The sequence below is a fragment of the Gambusia affinis genome, linkage group LG22 (genome assembly GCF_019740435.1).
Source record: "Gambusia affinis linkage group LG22, SWU_Gaff_1.0, whole genome shotgun sequence".
Lineage (NCBI taxonomy): Eukaryota > Metazoa > Chordata > Actinopteri > Cyprinodontiformes > Poeciliidae > Gambusia > Gambusia affinis.
In genome coordinates, this window is record NC_057889.1 from 14,318,870 (window position 1) to 14,336,862 (window position 17,993).

Consider the following 17,993-nt stretch of genomic DNA (forward strand, 5'->3'; position numbering starts at 1 on the left):
ACTGGATAGCATAGCAGATAATGAGGTTACTGAAACTTGCTGCAATGTACACAAGTCTGACACATTATACTGTGACTGAGTGGATATGCAGAATTTTACTGTGTTCTAGTTTATTTTTCCTTCATTTTAAAAGAGAAAAAAACAAAACAACTCTGAGGTTCTTTTGTATCAGATAAATCAGTTCTGTATCTGGAATATGTAGGTTCACTTCCATTTCATTTCATTGCTGCTGGAAGGGTTATCAGCATGAATTTCAATCAGACCACTTAGCTGTCAGATTTTATAATGAGGCCGTTCAAAGAAAAGCCTCTTCATGTTTGAACAGGGCCACCGCCGGTTTATGCGGGACAATATGGGTCCGTCTCTGACGCAGGCGGGTCTTTATTGCCGCTCTGCAGGCACAATGGGAACTTTGGGATGTCTGTGGATGGTGATGTGGGGAAAAATATCCACTCCTGGAAGCCTCTCTTTGTCATTTAGTTTTGATGAGTCTCCCGCTGACCAAAAACAACAATAGCTCACAAGCAAACTGCTTCCACGATTTATGTGTTTGTTCCTTGGGAAAACAAACGGCACTTATGCAATCATAATAGTTACAATTCAGCTGGAAACCCGTTCCCTTCACAGCTGCTTTGGGTTTCCCTTTCGAATAAAATCACAATAAAAATACATTTGAAAAAAAAAACTGTAGCTGCAGCATCACAAGGTGTGAAAAGATTTTCAAGAAGCACTTTATGTGCGCGATTTATATTTATTCATACGAACTGAAAATTTCATAACATTGACCTTCTACAAATGGCTGTAAAACATGAGAATGAAGACTGTGAGGCAGGCTGCAGATTATCACCAGGATAATGGTCGAGACATTATGCTTACACTCTGTTTGCACATATCTCAACCTGAATAGGTTCTGAATGATTTGCTGAAAATGACGCTTGTCATTGTCACACAATGTCCTTTCAAATTATGTAAGAAGTTGAATTAATGACAACGATGATTACATAAAAGGCAACATGCGATTTTAAAAAGCTTCACAGTACAAATATCTCCAACAGGATTTGACTGCAGAAGGGATCGCTCCTAATTTCTCCAGCCAATTGCTGGTTATATTAAAGATGGTGCAGTTAAAAGTGGAGACACAACTTAATATCTTTCTTTAATTGAAGTGAGGAAGTAATTTTAGCCATTTTTCTCAAATAACCCTAAATAAAATGCAGTTTAAACTAATAAACTGAGCTTCAGCGGTACCAGTTACAGATATCGGAGACTTTTAGTGAACAAAAAAAGAAGGGCGAAATTGAAATGAACACACGCCACACGTTTCGGATTTTGTAACATTTTTAAAATTTAATTTTCACAGTTATGTTCTATCTTGTGTTTATCACAGAAAATCTTAATAAAATGTCCTGAAGTTTAATATCATTAGAAGATATGAAACAAGTCCAAAGGCTATGAATTATTTTACCTCTTTAATTTTTCACACGCTTCACCTCCACAAATAAACAGAATTAAAAGCAACATGAAGATGAATGGCAAAGTCACTCGAAAGCCTTATTCTACGTTTCGTCATGATTCACCACTGTTTATGTGTTTGCAAATATTTGTTTAACCTATTCAGACCTAAAAAAAATCTTTGGAAAATCAAGCAAAACTGCTGAATGGCAGCCGGTTATATCACCCTTACCTGTTCACGCCCTGAAACCTACAGAGGTAAGCTCACGAGGAGCGACGTTATCCTCTTGTCCCAGGATGATGTCATTTCCTCCCTCCACCTCGCCGTATAAGAGCGCTGCTGTTGCGGGGAAGTGTCAGCAGAGAGACCGGAGGAGGACGGGAGGCTGCTAGGTCGCTGGAGGAGAGAAAAAAAAAATAGATTAGCTCTCCAGAAATACCGAAAGACGACTAAGTTTTTTTGTTCAGAATGCGTCCATAATTCGTCGTTTTATCACCGAGCTTCTGATTTTAAAAAAGAAAAGAAAGAAGAAGAAGAGGAAAAAAGCTTCGCTGTTTTGCTTTATTCCTGGAGAGCTTAATTCACCTCGTTTCCAACATGATCGGGAGCGGACTGCTTCTTCTCACTATTTTGTCCAACTGCGGTAAGAAATACATAAGTAACCTTGCGGAAAGTGACGATGAATCCAAAAGACGTGTAGCTGCAGAGGTTCAGCACCAAGGACAGCGACAAGCGGCGCGTCTCTAGTCAGCGACGAAGTGAATCCAGCGGCACCTTTTGGCACACTGAGCCCTGTTACTATCGTTGTTTTTAATGACAGCTGCTGTGACAAAACAGGGGTTTAAACACAAGCCTGTTCTTACTTCTCTTGCAGTTCTGTCATTGCCAGTGACTTCAAGTCAGCTGGAGAATGAGGACGTGGAGGTGAGATGCTCTGTACCTGATAGTAAGGCTTTACATAACACGCCCAGCTTCTATTGTATCACCCTTAATATATATATATATATATATATATATATATATATATATATATATATATATATATATATATATATATATATATATATATATATATATATATATATATATATATATATATATATGGCTCACTGTTTTGATTTGACTGTAAAATCACAATGTTTCTGCGTATTGCACTGAAGTTGTGCAGTGATTAGCTATACTTAATCCTTGCAATTTAGCTCAAAGCACTTTCTGCGCTTGGGGGGTTTGTGAAATCAATACATACTAATTGGAAGCCCGCAGAGAGTCTTGACCTCCAGGATTTAAGATGGCAGGAATCCAATTACTAGGGCAAAAGTTTTTTTTTTTTTTTTTTTTTTGTAAAATAGGGATTCAGGAATGGAAAGAAAAGATGTGGAAAACAATGTTAAATGAAAAATTACAAAAAATTACAAGATCCGCAAAAATATATATTTGAGAAGAAACTTTAGCACAAGGAATTAGTCTCAGAATGATTTAGGTATCCTGATCTAGAGACTTGTTTCAGTCTCTAGATCATGCATCAGGATGTGCATGAGTTAAAAAACGAAAAAAAAGGCTCCCATTGTGAAAAGAGAAAGTGGTTATAAGAAGGATCAAAGGCATTCTGATTGCTAGGTGCAAATATATATATATATATATATATATATATATATATATATATATATATATATATATATATATATATATATATATATATGCAATATTTTTGCATGGCTGTTTCTATCAAATCAGAATTGGCCAGGCCTTTAGAAAGTCATTTTGACAAATATAGACAAACGTATTAATAACTTTCTCTGTTGTTAGATTCAAGGAACTCGATGAAACAAAATCCAAATAGATCTTCAAATTGTTGAGTAAATTCAATAAACTGTATCCACATCAGCTAAATAGTTAAATGTTTAAATATTCTTAGTACGCCTATGTCTATCTCAAATTTAACAGCATCATCCCTCATAACTGTGTGATGTCCATGGATATCTAGCTTTCACTTAGACTAGAAAATTAGCTTTTCTATTTATTTATTTTTTATTTTACCCCAAACGTCAAACTCAAAGTCATTCAAGTGAAAATGTTGAAGCACACATTTGGTTACAGTCTGTTTTCAACCATATTTGGGCATCAGATTCTGTCGATTCCTTTTCCCCTTTTCACATTTCAGCCAAATTTGAACTTTGTTTGGACAGAAGGCGACGTTGTCTTTTCACAGTATATTTGCTCTGGATAAAGCAATAAGTGTTACCTAAACAAGAAAAAACATTCAAGATATTGTTTCAGTTTATTATTTTATTTTTGGTGTTATTTATTTATTCATTTATTTTGCAGTGGAGCAGCTAACAGCATTTATGTTGGCATCTAATATTTGTCAGCATACAAAAAGTACAGTTTATGCTGCTGCTTCATTTTTTTTAAATGTGAAAGCTCTGCTGAGTAAAGTTGCTATATTCTTAGTCGCCACTCGGGGCACAGCAGTCCAAGTTGCCTGCTGCAGCCAGGTGAGATACTGACTGCAAAGTTTTCCACAGAATAAAACATCTGAACCAAAAGCAAGAAACATTTTTGGCCTTTGTTTCTCCTTGTGCGCAGGTGATGAAATGTATCGTCGAGGCGCTCGCTGATGTTCTGTCAAGACCGAAGCAAGTTCCTGTCAGTCAGGAATGTCTTAACACTCTGAAGACCGGTAAGTCAATGGAGAAGCAAGACTGCTGCTAGATTTTCTGGGATGCACAGGGAAGTAAATACTAGTTCCTACCATTTAATTAAAACATTTGCCAGAGTCTGCATGGCTATTTCCATTTATGGAGATCTTACATCTATCAAATCCTCACAGGTTAGAGTTGGCTATGCTGTTAATGTTGTCTTGTTGCAGCACTTTGTGATCCAGAATCTGCCTCCCATATCTTCACATGGCAATATTTGCTCACTGTGCCTTTTTTTTTTTCTACTAAATCTATCAGACTTTGAGGACATCTTTTGTCTGACTGGACCAGTCCAAGTCTGTGACTTTCTTCTCATCAAGTCATCCTGAGATTTTGGACTCGCTATAGATTCCTTTATATTTAATATTTTTAGCCTGCTGGTTGCTCCCCTGAGCATGTTCAGTCGCATATTTTCAATACTGAGGGAGAATTTCTCTAATTATCTCTGTTGTTCCACATTTTGTCCAACTATCGCTTGCTGATATTAAGTTGTGGTAACTGAACAATGATGCGGAATCGTACATGCAATTTAGATACCTTTAAAATAATGTCCTTCTAATCCTTTGTAGCATTTCTGCAAACTATGCCTGAAGCTAGAGTGGAAATGAGGAAAAGTTGGACAAACAGATGTCAAAGCAAAGCAGATTTGATGGAAATTATGGATGGGAAATAAAGAATGCTTAAAAGGAATCGTAAAATGCTTCAAAAAAGTGCTAATTTAAGGATGTGCACACTTTTGCAAGGTTATTGCATCTTTACATTTTTCCTATCTCCCTGGAAACAGATTGTGTTGTAATTTAATCAAAGCTGAATTTTATTGACAAAATGCTAAATTATATCTGGAAACCCCTGAGTTATCACAAACAATATCTAAAAATGAAAACAATAATAGTCTTACTTTTTATTTTTAATTAGTCTTATAGTAACCTCTGCATGTCCTGCAGTCAAGTTAGCATTTCTTGTTTAATAGATAAATGTTAAGAGAACATCCAAATAAATGATTATTAGCTTACTTTGGAGAAATTATACCCATAAATCAGTGAGTTTTGCTCGCAGCCTTCTTTTGAATCTTCAGAACATTAAAAATATTGCAACGCCTCGTTGCTCCAACACCTGCATCTTTAATAAAAATAATCACTTCTTGCTTTCTTGCTCTTTAAAACACTCACTTTGTTTTTTTTAAATTAAATCTAAGAACGCATTCCTGTAACTCCAGCAAATAAAAGAAAAGACTGACGCTACATTCATCTGGTTAGTGTAACTTTGCCCAAAGCCCTTCATTAAATTTTAATGAGATTCTAGTATCTTGTAGCTCTGTGTGTCTAGTGTCTGTGTGACGTAGTTGCCGTTTAAACTGACCTAAATGAATTATTTGAACATTTTTGTGGTTATCGTTGTGGTCATTAGTGTAATGAGGAATATGGCTCACCGCCTAGGGCAGCATTTGTGAGGGGGAGGCATTAGTGTAAGAAAACATGACTGTACATTTTTGGCTGGCCAATGACAATGTAGTTGCTACGTGATTTTTTTGTAATCATCTAGAGTGGCCTAACCTCAATCTTCATTGAACTACTGGGAGATTTACAAAAGCTTTTTCCCCTATTTTTCAAAATGCACAAGTTTGTTTTCTACAGCTTTTCAGACGTGGGTAGCAAAATCTGCTTTGTGGTGAGATCTGGACCTTATTTTTCTCTGGTTGCACATTTTGTGGGGGCTAAAACAAGGAGCCGCCGCTTAGTGCCCTGCTCAAACAGAAACCAGAACCAACAGCATTCCTAAAGAAAGCCAGACTTCACAACCTGCAAGTTGCATCAGTCTGAACGATGGCTGCACCGAAAGGTTAATGCATTGATGCGGTCACGGCTGGATGAAGACCCGCTGCAGAGCAGTGTACACATCAGGGCAACTCTGTGAAGGCTATTCAGTTACATAGGCGTTGTTTTACCTTCATGCTGTCCTTGCTGTTTAAAAAAGAAAAAAATCAATCGGCACTCTGAGCGCTCAGAGCGGGCTCGGTGAGCGAGGGAAACAGTACACCACCAGATGGATGAAAAGAAAAGAGAGGAGGAGGAAGAAGAGGAAGGAAAAGAAAAATCTGAGAGTCGTACAAGAGAGTGCACAGCACGGTGCAGGAGCGGCTGCTGCCTACGGAGTGCAGTGCTGTTTGTGGGTCAGCAGAAAGTCCACTTCTCGCTGCTGCTGTAATTCACAGAGGGAGTCACTATGAGCCAAGTGATTCATTGTGTTTCTGCTTTGAAAGCAGTAAATTCACTGGCGAATCGCTGAGTCTTCTACAAAAACAAAAAAAGGAAGTCAAAACAGAGCTAACAGATTTTGCTGCCTTTCTCCCAGTTTCGTTGGCTTTCACATCTCATGTTTTTTTGTTTGTTTGTTTGTTTGTTTTTAAATGAAACACCTAACTCTAAAAACTCGTTTGCATGTCCTTGCAGACGAGAAGCTCCTCACCATCCTCCGGCACCATAACTTCCTGAAGGAGCTGCAGGAGATCGCTGCTCAAGGTGAGTCACTCATTACTCACAGTCAGTGTTTGTGTGCTGAATGCAGGTGAAAAAGGAGAACCAAGGTTAAAGCGTTTAATCATCCATTCAATATTTGTTTATTGATCAACTGTTTTAGGTGATCATGAGAGAGGTCGGCCGCAGAAAAACAAGGAGAAACCAACTTCAGGCCCACGAGTCCTTCAAACTACAGCTGACGGTGCAGGTGAGTCTGATCAGCGACTCGTGAGAAAGTGCAAATAGCAAATATTGAATCAATATCTTTAAATATGACTAAAGATATTTAATCAAACCAGCTGTAGGTCTCGAAAGTATTCAGATCCCTTGAACCTTTCACAGACATCCATATTTTTTCATTAATATTTTATATTAGCAGAATTTGTATTTTACAGATTTAACTCAGGAAATTAGAATATTTTTGAAAGATTAATTTATTTCAGCTAATCAGTACTCTTAGTAAAACTACACACAGACAATGTTTGCAAACCTTTATTTCTGTTCCTTAAAATGATTTTTTTGATCCCAAATAATAAAAACACACCATTTAAGATTATAAGGCTATATGACAAATATACATTTTTAATTTAGAAATGGATTGAAATTAATTAGTTTTCAGTTTCATTTACAACTGCAAGTCTTTACCAGCTTTGCACATCAAAAGAATGAGTATTTGTCTGGTTTCTCTTTGCAAAATAGGTCAAATTCAATCAGATTGGATGGAGAGCACCTGTGAACATCCACCTATAACTCTAGATGTACAGTTGATCTGGACTTTGACTGGGCCATTTTAACACACAAAAAAAGGTTTTGCTTCATCTGAAGCCGCTTTGTTGCAAACAATTTTATTCATGGGCTCCGGAGTAAAAGGCCTGAATTCAAATGCAAGCCACACTTTTAAAATTTTTTATAAGTAAAGTAAAATGAAAACGTAAAAAAAAATAATTCAGAGTTATGTTTTGTTTAGTTTTTTTCCCTTTTGGTTTCATTTTTACTGCTTTACTGATTCAGTCTGACAGTGAAAAAGTGCTGAGGTGAATTTTAAAGTCTGCTGATGTTTTCTGTGGACAGAATGAGGACATGCATAATGAATAATGTGTTCCCACACTGAACTCCACCTGGCTTATTATAGGAACTGCAAGACTCCCTGTTATTCACAAAGAGGAAAACGGGCAATACGAACAGGAGTTATTGCAAAAAAAAAAAATTGGATTGTGATGATAATAGAACATATGAACTTCACAGATGCCATCCGGAAATGTCGCTGCGATGAAGTGGAAGGAGAAGCTTTTAACATGACAGGAGAATCAATCCCTTTAAGTGAATTAAAGCCTCTGTTGTTAGATCGATCCATGCTGGAAGCTCTGGGAGGACCGGGCGAGCGGTCCATCCTGTCCCAGAAGAAGAGGTCAGGAGTCGGAGGAGAACAGAAGGACGGGATGGAGGAAGAGTCACGGGAGGACAACGAAGCCGAAGAGGATGTAAAGAGGGACGAAGACGAGGCTGAACGCGATGAGGACCGAACAAGCTCGGAGGAGAATTCAGAAGAGGAAGATGAGAGAGGCAAGCCGATTGTTGTGTTTTTTAATTATTTTTTTTTTTAATGGATCTTCTTCACAGAGCGATCCCAGATGAGACACATTCTCATTGTCAGGATAGTTCAGGTTGTCTGATTTATTTTCACTCAGGACATGTTGTCAAAATAAATAAAAAAATACACCAATGACTAACGATGGAGAGATCCATCTTGTATGCAAAGGGAGGTTATAAACTGCCTCTGCAGCTGCCATCACACTCTGGAAGTGCTACCATATATATAATGAATTTTACTGTTTCTGCAGAGGGACTGGAGCCAATATAGCTGCCAAGCTGACAGCACACAATCAGAATTGATTAAGTTTGTTCATGTGATAAAATTCAAATGAGGCCAGTGCCCGTAATTCTGGCTGGAAATCAATCCTAGAGATCATGACATTTGTCAGAAATTGAGCTTCCATTCTCAGAATTGTGAAATACATTGCAGAAAATAATCCATCACGAAGATATCTTATTGGCTCACTTACTGTTAATCCGCATAAAGCAGAGACTGCACTTCTGGAGACAATGCTGCCAGCTGGCAAGGGGTAGTTTATTACAGAAAGTGGAATCTTGCTGACAGGGTGGACTCCTGCCCGTCGTTTCTGCCCCCTAATTTCGATGTCTCATATTTCCAGGTGATCAGTCTAATAAAAGAGAGGATCCAAAACAAAAGACGGCGGGGACAGAAACCGAGGAGAGAAGCGACAAAAGGTCCGCGGTCTTCTCACAAAAACACGACGGCAAGGAAGAAAGGGAGGAGCAGACAGCGGTAAAAAGAGGGAGCAGGGAAAGCCTAAATCACTTAACCCAGAGGGCCAGGAACTGGCAGCAGAAGAAGAAAGCAGGAGGAGAGGAAGAGCCTCGGTTGGGCAGCCGGCAGGAATTGTCTCACCATTTGAAGGAGGAAGCAGAGGAAGAGAAGCAGAAGAAGAAAAGAGATCCAGAAAGAACTCCAGAGGAGAGGGAGCTGCAGATGATAGCGCGAAGATCGCCGGAGGAGAGGAAGGTGATGGAGGAAGAAGGGAGTGGCACCAGGAAGTCAGAGGTAGGCTTTACCCTTTATGAAAAGTTTTTACTTACATACAAATTTTCTTATCCCCCTCATCCCCCTTTCCTCTACACAAGGGGTCCCCAAGTTCATTTCTCAAGGGCTACCATCCTGCAACTTGTAGATGCATCTCTGTTGAAACACACCTGGATCAAATAAACTGCTCATTACCAGCCTATTGCAGAGATGATTGGATGCTGGTGAGGGAATTCAGACATTTTGGAGCAGAGATGCATCTAAAATTTGCAGGACAGTAGCCCTTGAGGGCTGGACTTGGGGACCCCTGCTCTTACTATCACTATTTTGGACCCTCACTTGACTTGGGCCATTATATTTAAAATCATTTCTGCAGCAAAGGTGCAATCCGGATCCAGTGGCACACTAACTGCTTCAGTCAGATCCATCTCAGTACCATCCCTCTTTATTTATCCAAAGATCAGCCCAATAAAGAAAACATAAAAAACATGCAGTTCACTCTTCTGCCAGCTTTTCGACCCACTCGTGTATTCATAAAAAGGACCAATCATGATTCAAGAATCTTGGATCTCACTGAACAAAGCAAGTGTTCTGTTAAGCACGATGGTGTAATTATATAAAAAGCTCAGAGCACCGTTTTAGATGCTCAGCTGTTGTGTCACTTAATGGCTCCTGCTCACTGAATGGGTTTTAAAGTCAAGGCCAAAATGGCCATTAAAGGGAAGAAAAAGCTAGGATTTTTTTTTACACGCAACTTGACTTGTGAGAGTTACAAAAGGATCTGCTTGTTACGTGACGGCTTCAGAAAAACAGCTGCCATGTGCTTTTAGCCACAGTTGCACAATCGTTACATCACTTTCGTTGTGTGTTATCTTGCCTCCCTCATTATACCTGCAGGAGCCTGAGATTGAGAGTCTGGCAGCCATCGAGTCGGAGCTCGAAAACGTGGCCCAGAAACTCCACGAGCTGCGGCGGGGCTGAACGGGAGAGCGGCACAAAATCCAACACCGCGGTCTGCCTCCTCGTCCTTCTGCGCTTCACCAGACGCCTGGTTTCCATAGATAGATTGTGCAAATGTGTGACAAGGTTTTAGTATCTCTCCCTGTTTTTCTTCCAGGATGCTGCTCTGCTTCTTTAGTTCTTTATTTATTTTTTAGTTTATTTAATTTTTTTTAACGTGGTTTCTCTCACATAAAGTAGCTCACAGTAGATTGGAGCTAGAGTTGCATTGAAACGCATTCCCACTTTGCAAAGACAAATTCCTCAAGATATGTTTATGTTTCATGGCAGTCATCTGCTCATTCTGCACATGCATTTTGTCTGCTTGTCAGATTACAAGTGATTGATGCGAAAGGTTGGGACTAATCCGGGTAGGATAAGGCAGAGGCCGTACACTATAGCTTTGACTAAGGATATAAATCTCTCTCTGGGATGGCAATTTGCTCTGAAAGGAAAAGAAAAGGAGAAGAGGATAGAAATTATTCCCTGATGTGATAGAAACAACTAACCCCAGTCAAACCAAGGCAATAAGTTTAGATTTTTAGCAGGAAAATAATTGTTGTATTCTAACACTGTACTGAATTTCTCTATGAAAATAAACAAACTGATTCTGGATGCCTCTTTTTTTGATAAAGTCTCTATATGCATGAACAACCCTACTGTAATAACTGAGGATACTGCTGAATGTGAAGGAGATTAATGCACATCTTAAACTGTGGAGGTTGCCACTTTTGCAGGTTTTCGTCTCAAAGCAAATATTTAGTACTCACGGAGGAACCTGCTACAGCAGGAGTGAAACTAGTATTTTGCTGCAAAAACACATCATTCTTGCGAGTAGCCGAAGTTTGCACTTGTTTGTTTGTGGGCGTTGAAGCCGGCATGACTCATCAGGATGACACATTGGCTGTGGACACAGTCAATTCAGGCGCAACACACATTTCAGTCATTAACTTTGCCATCGAAATCCACACTTTATTTGTCGCGACGATTAACGGGAAAACATCTAGTGACGGTTTGTTTTTTTTGTTTTTTTTAATGAGACTTTGCAACGTGGGCAGGAGAAAAAGTGAAGTGCAAAAGTTTATCTCCTTTAGGGACTAAAAATAGAAACTGTGGAAGCAGCTCAGAACAGGTTCAGAAATGAAGTTTGTATCTTTCTTTCACCAGGCAGCAGAAAATATGGACAGAGTGAGTCATGAAAAGGCAGGTCAGGCAGGAAGATTCTAACTGTACATCTATGCAAGCAAATAACTAAGAAAGTGGTGGTGGTTTTCTGCTAAACAGTAACTCAGCATTGCATTTTCTTCATTATTACCAAATCCTATTCTATACTAGCTATTTTTAAATTAAAGCTGGACGTATGCTGCCGTTTACAGCATCCTCTTCATGACTCCATCTGGGGTTTGCCATGCATCAACCCTGTAAAAGATTGGCTAAACGCAATCTGAGTTTTATCTGCTTGAAACCTTGAGACAAAATGTGCAGAACGCCTTAACAATTTCATAAATTTTTATGGACACACCGCAACCCACTTACTCTGTTTACTGGTGAGAAAAATCAATTCCTTTCTGAATCTGCTTTGTTGGAATGCTGCACACCCAGAGGGACGAGTGCCAAACTCAAACAGCAAAACAGAAAAACATGATGCTCTGTCCTTTCAGGATATGTTATCTCAAGTCAATTTAAGAAATCAAAAGTTAATGTAGTGATTGAAATAAACCTATTTGCGGTAAATGAGCAATAACCAACCAATCTGGCACACATCATTTCACATAATAGTGTCAGTGGTGCCGTGGTGATTTCGGGGCCTATCTGTAATCAGGCCCCCACATCAGTCTCTGCTTAAGGCCTTAGATGATCTAGGAGCGGCTCTGGTCATTGTCCAAAACCAAAATCAAACCCTGGAATCCTTTTGCATTTGTTGATCTTTCGTTGCAGGGAATTTTTTCAAGGGAAACCTTCAGTCTTTACAAGCTAATCTGGAGCTAAAACAAACAGTTTATTCTGTACTTGACATGGAGCAGGAGTCAGTGCAGGAGATGTTTTAGACACAAGATGGCGACATCAGACCCCCTTTTTTATTGGAAGTGAGTGCTGACAGTGGAGGCAGTTTACAATGGGACTATATTTGCTTTTGCTCTCAATCAATGTTCCATCTCATAGTAGATGGTAAATAGTGTCTGATTGTGTGAATTTCTATGCACATTTTGAATTGCAGAATTGTGTTACATCTTCCCCCTCCCCAAGGACATGCCATCGTAATCTTTTTCCACAGCATAACACTCCTGAGTTTGTAGTGAAAGAATTGTTATTTTTGTCAAGATGATCAAACTAAACTGACAGACTGAGCAATGAGCATTTCGTCTTAATCTGAGTCGAAAAGCTCATGTTGACTCCTAAGAAGCTCAACAACTCTGATTTGTTAGTCCCGTTTAAAGTACGCCATAGAGAAAACAACAAATATGTAAGGTGATCAGGTGAGGTGAAACCACAAAGTACCTTTTTGGCAGAAAACCACTGCTGTAGATCACCATGACTACACCATACCTGTGGCGAGCTGGTGGCAGCATCAAGCCGTAGGGCTTCTGGGAAAGAAAAATTGTTGGAGGGAAGACTGATGGAGCTAATAACAGTTCACTCCAAGTTTAAAACCTGTTAGAGGTTGCCAAAAACCTGGACACTAGAGTAGAGGTTCAGCTTCCTGCAGGAGAGCAACACTAAACATACAGTCAGAGCTACAACAGAGTGATTTAGGTGGAAGTACACTTATGGATTATGATGGTTCAGTCAGTCAATTCTTGAAAATTGTTAAGCTGTATGAGCTTGAGTTGTTTTGCAGAGAAGAATGAACAAAATATTCAGTCTCTGTGCAACGCTGCTAAACAAATACACCAAAACAAATTGCACACACTGTATCTTTTTTTTTTCTTCCTTTCACTATTATTACTATTTTGATCTGAAACTACTTTTTTGTGAACCACGTCAGATTGTAAAAACCTACCTTGAGGTTTGTTGGTCTAATGTGACGTAATATGAAAATAATGGTATAATTTGTGTTAGTGGTTGTTGGTCACTGAAAAAATAAAAATAAAAATCCAACAGCTTTTTGTTTGTAATTAGAGTTGAACTCAGTCAGTGGTTGTGAGGACAGAAAAACTGAGTTTGGTTTTTATAAAAATATAAGATTTTATTTTCTGCTACACAGTGAAACATGCAACATTTTTGTCACACTTCTCAATAAAAACAGTACCAAAAAAAACCAAAAAAAAAACACACATCGACATATACTATAGATAGACTTTTAAAGCGCAGAACAAATTGGGATCTTTAAATTAAATTAAACTGTACAAATATTTACAAAAAATACATATCAACATGTAAAAAAGGAATGAAAATACAATCCTTCCAGTCTGTTCTTCTACTTCTTTTTTTTATACAAAATAGACCTGAATTAGTTACAGTCAACACGCTTTTTTTTTGTTTGTTTAGGTTCTTTTCTCAGTGCCATTGCAACTGCGTTCCTTATCTAACCATAAACTCAGCTGTTTCTCAGTTGGTTTCTCATCCACATGTTGGACCAAGGCTCTGACCTTTCCTCCACTCTCTAAGGGCACACACACACACACACGCCCACACACACAAGGTCGACATTCAGTCCTGCACTCACATACTCTTGCACAAGGACACATTCAGACCTGTTTGGACACTGGCTCGCTGTGGTCGGCATGCTCCCTCTACAGCTGCTGAGAGTTTACAGGTCTGGTCTTTGGACTCAAGGAGGGGGTGGGGGGCTAATTAGACACCTCATTTAGAGAGGAGGTCAGCGTTTAAATGTGCTATAAATATGCATAAAGAAAAATGGATGGATTTGTAACAAGAAAAATAATGTGGAAGGGGCGGAAACCACACAGTAGGTTTGTCATTTAAAAAATAAAACGTTATAGTGCATAAAATCTTTTAGAGCTGCGGTGCAACCCTCTGTCTGAGTCTATGTGGCTGACATGCTTCAGCCATTCAGAGTCTCTGGACTACTTTTACAATGGGAAAAACGACATGTTCAAAAGGCAAATTTACTGAGCTGCAAATTGAGATGGAGTTCTGTTTCTTTTCAAGTCATGGGCTTGGACTGTGCCTCGGCGGCTCACGCCATGTCGCCAATCATCTTCTTGTAATACATAGCCTCGAAGATGTCGTTCTCCCCGGGGCAGTTGTAGTGGCAGGCGCAGGACTTGATGAACATCATGTGCTTCTTCATCACCTGCCCATCGGGGCACTTGAACTCCATGGGCAGGGTGGTGGTCCTGTGGGGGGTGCAGCAGCGGCCATCCAGGCAGACGCCGCAGAACTTTGGCCTGTAGGACTTGGTGGTGGTGCAGCCTGAGATCTCAAACTTCATGGGCTTGGAGACCCGGGGAGTGCGGATGCACTTTTTCCCTTTCTGCAAGTGGAGAATGAAGGTTTAGCTGGTGCTCTTTGGTGAAAACATTGTGACATTGTTTGGTAAAAGTTCTTCAAGAGCCATATCTGAAGAAGAACTCACCCTGATGCTCTGCTCCAGCTGGGACTCGCATGGTCTCACCATGCACAGCCGGGTTTGCTTTTCAAGCCTGCACTCGTGATTGTCATTGGTGACCCTGGTAGATATCCCAAGGCCACAGGTCTTGGAGCAGGCACTCCATTCAGTAGTCTGAACCAGGCAGTTCTCCCTCATCATATTAGGATCTGGACCATACGTCTCCTCCTCTCTGTATGCTGCAAACACATGAAAAGACCCTGGATTAGACAAGAGCTCTGAGTATGTCATATTGACGTGGGAAGACTGAGAAAGGACATTTCTCTTGACTCACCGGCCAAAGCAGTGCCTGCGAAGGAGTTCTTTTTGGGAAATTCACATATCCACTCCTCGCAGCACTTCCCGGGCACCTTGACACGTTTTGGCATGGGGCAGTCTGGGCTGGGCAGCCGGATGTCCATGGAGCAAAGCGGGACGCAGCCCACAGCTCCGTCCAGACAGGTACACTGGTACTTGCAGCTGCTCTGGAATGACTCTCCGTTTTTGTACACCATACCGCCAAACACGCAGGTTGCTCCCTCCCGAGCTGCGGAGACAAAGTTCAGTTTAAGGTTCATGCTTTCAGGACACCTAAGGTGAGAGACAACCGAGAAGGACCTGTCGGCTCACCTGTGCACACTCCGATGCGTCTGTTGGTGGGGGCTCCAAAGTCACAGTAGAGACCCTTGTGGGGGTCACAGACGTCTTTCTCAGTGCAGAGCTCGCCCATCTGTTTGGCACACACCCTGCAGCAGCCGCAGCCATCCAGCACTAGACTCACTCCCGGGGGACACTGAGGCGGGGTGGAGGGGCAGGAACACTGGCCGCTGCACTCCTGACCTGCAGCCTGGGACCAAAGACACACGCATAGGTAAACATCATGAGCACATGGCTACGCTTGGACAGGGATAAGCAGCGAGTACACTCATAATGTATGGTGATTTTTTAGATTAAAACTCATGGTTAGAAAGTTATAATAGCATCGGTTAATTGTTTGAGCTTACCATGTAGGAGAACACGATGCACAGCACAGGGAGCAGGATCGTTTTCTTCATTCCAGCAGACATCGTTTCTAGTTCTCAGTTATAAATTCAGATTCTTCCAAAGCCTTCGTGGACAAAGTCTTCCTTTAGTCTCAGAGCCTGAGCCTGTGAACCTTTTCCGATGAAGTTAACCTGTTGTCAAGCCGCTGCTCCGGTCACACTCTTCCTTGTTTCTGTTCTCGGTGAAAGCTGGAGTTCAGCTTCGGTAGAGGAGTTGGTCTGAGTTCTGACTGCACACTCTGGCTCCCTTTATACTCCCCGGCCTTCGCGGCACGTCACTGGGGGCTGAATGGAGAGTCAGCCCTGGACAAACATGGACATACTTGGCATTCTTTCCTCGCTTCCTGACCCCCACTCCAGACATCCCACATTCCTGCTGTCTGAAGGCAAGGCTCTGCTGCTTGGGCCAAACAACACCATCTCTCTTCGAGAAGCTTTCATCTGGGATGGAAGGATAAGTCTGGTTTAGAGGCTTGGGACCCCACACTGGGAATTCCTGAAGACTGACTTCACAAACAGGCTGCCAGCACCTATAAATAATACATTTTATAAAAAGACAAGAAGAAAGAGGAAAAGACGGCAGGGTTCAAATGTGAAGCCACAGATAAGTTTACATGAAAGAGGAACGGTGAACAGAAACAACAGGTGGAATCTCATTAAAATGCAGGCATATAATCATAAATTAAACGGCTTGATGTGCAGCAGGTGGTTAAGACTTTAAGGCCTCAACAGCATTCCACCAAGCTGACTTCAAAGGTGCACAGAAACCTTGTACTCTGGTAAATGAACATTAAGCGGTTACACAAAAGAAATCATTTGAGTCATTAAATTGAGCTGGTTATCTGTCAAGGTGCTTGTTCCAGTAAAGAGGCTTGGAAAATGGTGTTTTGAAACTTAGTCTTCTGCACGTCTGGGAAACTGCTACAGTTCTGTGCTCTAAGGTTATTATTTGCACATTATGATCTCTTCACCGTGTTTTTAAGCAATAATTCTTTCGCTATTTGTACAAGTTATTGACCTAGATTTTTTTTTTTTTTTTTTGGCCAGCAGGGACCAGCTCAAAAGGAGTTTTGTTACAGTTCATAAAGCAGGTATCTACATAAAAGTTGTGGTAGAATCACTTCTGGACGGATGCCCCCATTTCAGTTTTTCCAGCATACCTGGAAGACGAAGTGAAGTTTTGCTTGCTGCATTCTGCAAGTTTGCCACTAGGTGTCATCAAATCTCACATATTGTCTTTTTATGCAACCCGAGACTCAAAATCAATGTATAAACACATGACAAGTGCACACACATTCATTCTCCAATATAACAAATATTAAAACGCTTTTATTACTAATTTACAAGATAATTTCTGTCCCATTAGAAAGTTAATATCATGTATGAATGTAGCTGATTTAATATTTTTCCAAGGCCTGTATTTCATATTACTATCTTGCTGCCACTGAGTAACTTTTCATGCCTTTAAACTGCATTTCTACTATTCCAACATTTAATCATTAGGGTTAGGAGAAAATCCTCAATATGTTTGAACCCAGTCTCTGTTGAAACAAAGTACCCTAGCAAAATGTTCCCCAATCAGGAAGTGAGAAAAGCATCTGGATGTTCGAATGTATGAGAATTTCCTTTGGAAAGAATAGTTCAGACTGAAATGGTTAGTCTTTAGCTCAAAACAGTAGGTTGAAAGTTTTCGTTATGAACACCAGTTCAGCTTACAGTGACTGCATTCTTTGTTCATTTTAGATGAAAAACAGGAAGCATGTCGTAATGATCCAATTTTGTTTTCAGAATCACAAACTGACAACTCAAATCGGTAGCACATGACATTTACTTTAAGAGTCTTCTTTGCAAATGCTTTTCTGAAATCAAGTTGCGTACTTTAGAGCGGAAAAGCCAAAAGTTAATCGAAGCAAATTCATTTGTTATAATGGCTCAGTCAAAACCCAGAAGTAAATCCTCATGAGAGGGAAGCTTTATCAAAGCTTAAAAATATATATGTTAAAAGATTCTCTTTGAGCAGGTGAACTGAAAATTAAGTTGCCAGATAAAAAATTGGTATAAAAATCCCCTAAAATTCTTGTTGTAGCAAAAGGTGGTTCTTCAAAATATTGACTCAGGTATTATGTCTA

The 17,993-nt window shown here is 40.2% G+C and overlaps 2 protein-coding genes across 2 annotated transcripts; one reads left to right on the forward strand and one right to left on the reverse strand.

Annotated features, from left to right (window-relative positions):
- Positions 1–1,788: 1,788 nt before the first annotated feature.
- Positions 1,789–10,884, forward strand: chga (chromogranin A). The gene is made up of 8 exons (XM_044105850.1): positions 1,789–2,096; positions 2,328–2,377; positions 4,040–4,133; positions 6,603–6,671; positions 6,790–6,876; positions 8,013–8,231; positions 8,882–9,291; positions 10,168–10,884. Exons 1-8 carry the CDS (start codon positions 2,051–2,053, stop codon positions 10,249–10,251), a joined length of 1,059 nt encoding a protein of 352 aa, XP_043961785.1. The 5' UTR covers positions 1,789–2,050; the 3' UTR covers positions 10,252–10,884.
- Positions 10,885–13,691: 2,807 nt separating this feature from the next.
- Positions 13,692–16,312, reverse strand: LOC122824931 (CCN family member 2-like). Its single transcript, XM_044105851.1, has 5 exons — positions 15,826–16,312; positions 15,452–15,668; positions 15,117–15,368; positions 14,810–15,021; positions 13,692–14,707 (listed from the first exon to the last, which is right to left on the reverse strand). The coding sequence occupies exons 1-5, from the start codon at positions 15,886–15,888 to the stop codon at positions 14,411–14,413; spliced, it is 1,041 nt and encodes a 346-aa protein (XP_043961786.1). The 5' UTR covers positions 15,889–16,312; the 3' UTR covers positions 13,692–14,410.
- Positions 16,313–17,993: the final 1,681 nt, after the last annotated feature.

Bases quoted from the DNA above. Each gene is read 5' to 3' on its own strand.
- LOC122824931 (XM_044105851.1), bottom strand. From the start codon at position 15,888: ATGTCTGCTGGAATGAAGAAAACGATCCTGCTCCCTGTGCTGTGCATC. The intron at 15,669-15,825 runs GTAAGCTCAAAC...CTTTGGTCCCAG, and splicing joins GCATCGTGTTCTCCTACATG to GCTGCAGGTCAGGAGTGCAG. The intron at 15,022-15,116 runs GTGAGTCAAGAG...ATGTGTTTGCAG, and splicing joins CGCAGGCACTGCTTTGGCCG to CATACAGAGAGGAGGAGACG.
- chga (XM_044105850.1), top strand. From the start codon at position 2,051: ATGATCGGGAGCGGACTGCTTCTTCTCACTATTTTGTCCAACTGCG. The intron at 2,097-2,327 runs GTAAGAAATACA...CTTCTCTTGCAG, and splicing joins CACTATTTTGTCCAACTGCG to TTCTGTCATTGCCAGTGACT. The intron at 6,877-8,012 runs GTGAGTCTGATC...CTCTGTTGTTAG, and splicing joins AACTACAGCTGACGGTGCAG to ATCGATCCATGCTGGAAGCT.